We start from the raw sequence: 4,106 nt of genomic DNA, 5'->3' as shown, positions 1-4,106 counted from the left end.
GAGAGAGAGAGAGAGAGAGAGAGAGAGAGAGAGAGAGAGAGAGAGGGTGCTGGGAATTGAACTTGGGTCCTCTGAAGGAGCAATACATGTTCAGCAGTACTGCTGAGCCTTCTCTTTACTCCCCACTAGTTTCTTCTTAGAGTTGGAGTTTTATTGAGCCATAAAGGAGAATGAAATTGTCATTTTCTGGAAAATGGATGCAACTGGAGTTAAATAAATCAGATACATAAAGACAAATTCACTTGTTTTCTCTTATTTGTGAGTTCTAGAGTCCTCCTCTTCCTCTTCCTCTTCCTCTTCCTCCTCCTCCTCCTCCTCTTCCTCCTCTTCCTCCTCCTCCTTCTTATAGAGTCTCACAATCTCAGTCTGGCCTCAAACTCACTACGTAGTTGAGGATGACCTTGACCTTCAGATCTTCTTGCCTCTTCCTTCCAAGCTAGGATTACAGGTATATCTTAACATGCCCAATGCCCAATTCATTCTCCTGCATACTAGGATAGCACTCTACCAACTGAGCTATACCTCTAGCCCTAGAATTGTTTTTATATTTACTTGTTTGGGGTGTGTGTGTGTGTGTGTGTGTGTGTGTGTGTGTGTTATTGCTAGTCTAAGGCATCTCACACTATCTTCTTGTTGGCAAGTATACCTGTTCAATACATCCCCATGGTTTCCAATAAGACATTCCTTAAAATCAAATTATGTTGCTTCCACTGGATATGGGTCAAAGTCCAAAGCTCAAAGCTCAATAGCACAATAAAAATCTCCAAGTTGCAGTTTGTATGTTTTGCTTCTATTTTATCTCATCTCTTCCCTCTCCATGCTAAAGTGAGGTAGTGTTTGCAATACATTTATCTGTTTTATGCTTCAGGGTCTTTCCTCTCTTCCAGTGTCTTCTGTTTGCCAGACCCTTATTGTTCTTGTAAACACCAGCTTTTCTTTTAAGATTGCACTCTCACTGTCACCATCTGAGAAGATCTGAGGATATGCCCCAGCTATAACTGCTATATTATTTTATGCGACACTCAACACTTTATCACACTCACACATTTCAGTATCTACCCTTTCCCCTTTAAACTTCAAGCTTCACGAAAGTAAGGCCTTTTGACAGATTCATATTTGCATTTGAAATACTCAGTACAATGTCTAGCATACAGAAAGAATAAATACTGAATCAGTGAATGGAGCTAGGGTTTATTTGTTCTTCGAGACTGGGTATTGTGTATAGCAGGCTGTCTTCTAACTCTATGTAGCTGAAGATGACCGTCAACTTCTGATTCTCTTGCCCTTACCACGGGAGTGCCAACCTAAGGGTTGAACCTAAGGCACTATGCATGCTAGGCAAATACTGTCAACTGTAGCCCCATTTAAAAATAATTGATCAGAATGTTTGGTAGATTCTACAAATATACTCCAACTCCACTTTTTAAAACCTACCACACATTCCAATAAAGGAAGTTCAAAGTAGTGAGGCTTTGCCATCCTTTGTCTTGAGCCTGGGTTTGGACAAAGCAGGCACTAGAAAGTGCAGATACAGATCACATGGCCCAGCTTTCTGGGTTCAGTGAATTTCTTTTAATTTCTTAGTAATTTACAGGCAGCAACTTTTACAGAACTAAATTTGCTGCATCACTACTTTTGGTGCCTGTCTTAGTCCATTCAGATTTGCCATAACAAAATATTACAGATTAGCACTTTGTGGACAACACACGTTTGATTTTTCACAGCTCAGGAGGCTAAATTTAAAGACAAGGTGCTAGTAGGTTTGAGTTGGTTGATGGCCTTTGTAGTTGGATGGTCCCTTCTAAAGATGATGGTAGGGAAATGATGCCTGCTGGTATGTTCTTTATTCTAATATTAAACATGTGGTTAATGCATTGATTTCCTTATGATATCCCCACTGTAGAAACGTGCTTACAAGAGCTATGTTCGAGCCCTTCCTCTGCTGAAGAAAATGGGCATCAACTCCATTCTCCTTCGGAAAAGCATTGGTGCGCTTGAAGTGGCCTGTGGCATTGTCATGACCCTGGTACCTGGTCGTCCCAAAGATGTGGCCAACTTCTTCCTGCTTTTGCTGGTGTTGGCTGTGCTTTTCTTCCACCAGCTTGTTGGTGATCCTCTCAAGCGATATGCCCACGCTCTGGTGTTTGGAATCCTGCTCACCTGCCGCCTGTTGATTGCCCGCAAGCCTGAAGACCGATCTTCTGAGAAGAAGGCCTTGCCTGAGAGTGCAGAGGAGCAACCATCCTTATATGAGAAGGCCCCACAGGGCAAAGTGAAGGTGTCATAAAAATTGGAAGTGCAAAGAATGGACCTTCTAGGCAGTTGCTTTCTTGACACCCAAGATGACATCAGTGTGTGTGTGTGTGTGTGTTTTCCTTTGCTTTGTTTATCTTGGGGGTTAAGAGAAAACTACAATCTGTAAGTTAATTGGCTTGTGTACATTTATACCCTAAAATGACCTCCCCACATTGACGTTCGTGCACCACCTTTAATCACTCTGGAGCAACACTCACATCTTGCTGCATGTACATGTATATGGCTATTATTGAGGTGTATTTGTGAGATGGACTCCAGCAAGCATGTGACTCTGAGATATGCGTGGGGCAATGTATTTAACTGCCATGTATGTGGGTATACTCGTACGTGTAGAGGAGGCTCTGATCTTGAACTAATCCTGAACAAGTATCCTTCCCTTTATAAATTGATGCCAGCGAAGACAGAGTAAAAGAACCATCCCATCAAGAAGGTTGTTTCCTGGTGGAAAACAAATAACCTAGTTGGATTCTTCAAGCGATGCAGTTGGAGGGGTCTCCTTGCCTTTGTCTGAGCCCAAGCTACTGAGCTCTTTAGTGGTTGGAAATTCACTTAGTAACCTTTTTTACTAGACACTGTCAACTTTTGTTTTAAGCACAAAGCTGCCCCACTTTACCATTCTCAGGAGCCAACCAGGATCTGAAGCTTCCGCACTGTTTCCACTGAGGGACCAGGGATTGGTCCTGGTACAAGTGTCAATCTCCAGCCCTAGTGTTTTTCTGAAACCTGCAATTGGATGGAGAAGCTATAGCCAGTGTTTATCTGTAGGAAGAGTTCTCTACTCCTAGTGATTCCCCACCAAACTTTGTTAAAGTTAACAAAGTCCATAATAGCTCCTAGATATCTGTAGATATCTTCAGATACTCTACTTTACACCTCTTCAGCATTCCAGAGGGTGGAGTTTAGCTGGGGGAAGGACATTTGACATGGGTTAGTTGGATTGACCAGTATGGAAATTTGCTTTTGTAGTTACATACTGCTGTTTCTCTTTGTTAACTGTGCTTTGATGGTTTTAATATTGTTGTGCCCGGGATGGGGGAGGGATGGGGTTGTGTGTGGGGAGAGTGCTTACTGTATTTTCTTCAGTGCCATTGTTCTTGGTAATTGATACTTGTCTTCTTTCGCTCATTCTTTCAAAAATAAAGGTTTTTGAAATTTGGAGGACATGGTGTGGCTATGGACTGCAAATCATGGAAAGAAAAGTCCCTATAAGCAAGGGACTTGGATTCTTCTGTCTTCGTGAATTTCTTGAGGTTTTTGTGTTGTTGATATTTAAGACAGGGTCTCACTCTGTAGCATAAATTGGCCTCAAAGTAGAGATTCTCTTGCCCTTTCTCCCTCTCTGAAACTAGGTGTCACTATGTATTCATGGCTGGCCTGGAACTCAGAAAAATCCACCTGCCTCTGCCTTCTAAGTGCTGGGATAAAGTTATGTGCCACCACACCTAGCTTCTGGCTTACAAACAAACAAACAAACAAACATCTAGATGAAGGAGAAGACAATAAGGGCATAATAGTCTCAGTATACAAATGAGGCTGCTAACTTGCTCATCCTTTTAAGTTTCTTCATGCTTTTTTTGATGTTACCATGTAAGAGGGAAAGCCTTAGGGTCAGGAACCTAATCCCATCTCCAGGTTTAGGAAGGTCTTTATTTAGTGAGTCAAAGGAAAAGATGAAAAACTATTTCAGAAAACCCCAAGGGTTCATTAAATAAATATGAAACAGTGTCTCTCACCACAGTGTGTCCACAAAATGACAAGTTGTACTGCCACAAATTTGTCATGTTAAGTAA

At 41.8% G+C, this 4,106-nt stretch overlaps 1 protein-coding gene across 1 annotated transcript in view; it reads left to right on the top strand.

Annotated features, from left to right (window-relative positions):
• The window catches only part of Tmem35a (transmembrane protein 35A), an 11,665-nt gene extending 8,191 nt beyond the window's left edge, over positions 1 to 3,474 (top strand). The window contains exon 2 of the mRNA XM_028788595.1: positions 1,904 to 3,474. Within this exon, the coding sequence (XP_028644428.1) occupies positions 1,904 to 2,287 (384 nt within the window). The 3' untranslated portion in view covers positions 2,288 to 3,474. The remainder of the gene's footprint in view (positions 1 to 1,903) is intronic.
• The last annotated feature ends 632 nt before the right edge of the window (positions 3,475 to 4,106 follow it).

The sequence above is a fragment of the Grammomys surdaster genome, unplaced genomic scaffold, assembly GCF_004785775.1.
Source record: "Grammomys surdaster isolate TR1022 unplaced genomic scaffold, NIH_TR_1.0 61, whole genome shotgun sequence".
NCBI lineage: Eukaryota > Metazoa > Chordata > Mammalia > Rodentia > Muridae > Grammomys > Grammomys surdaster.
This window is presented reverse-complemented; position numbering and strand designations above follow the sequence as displayed.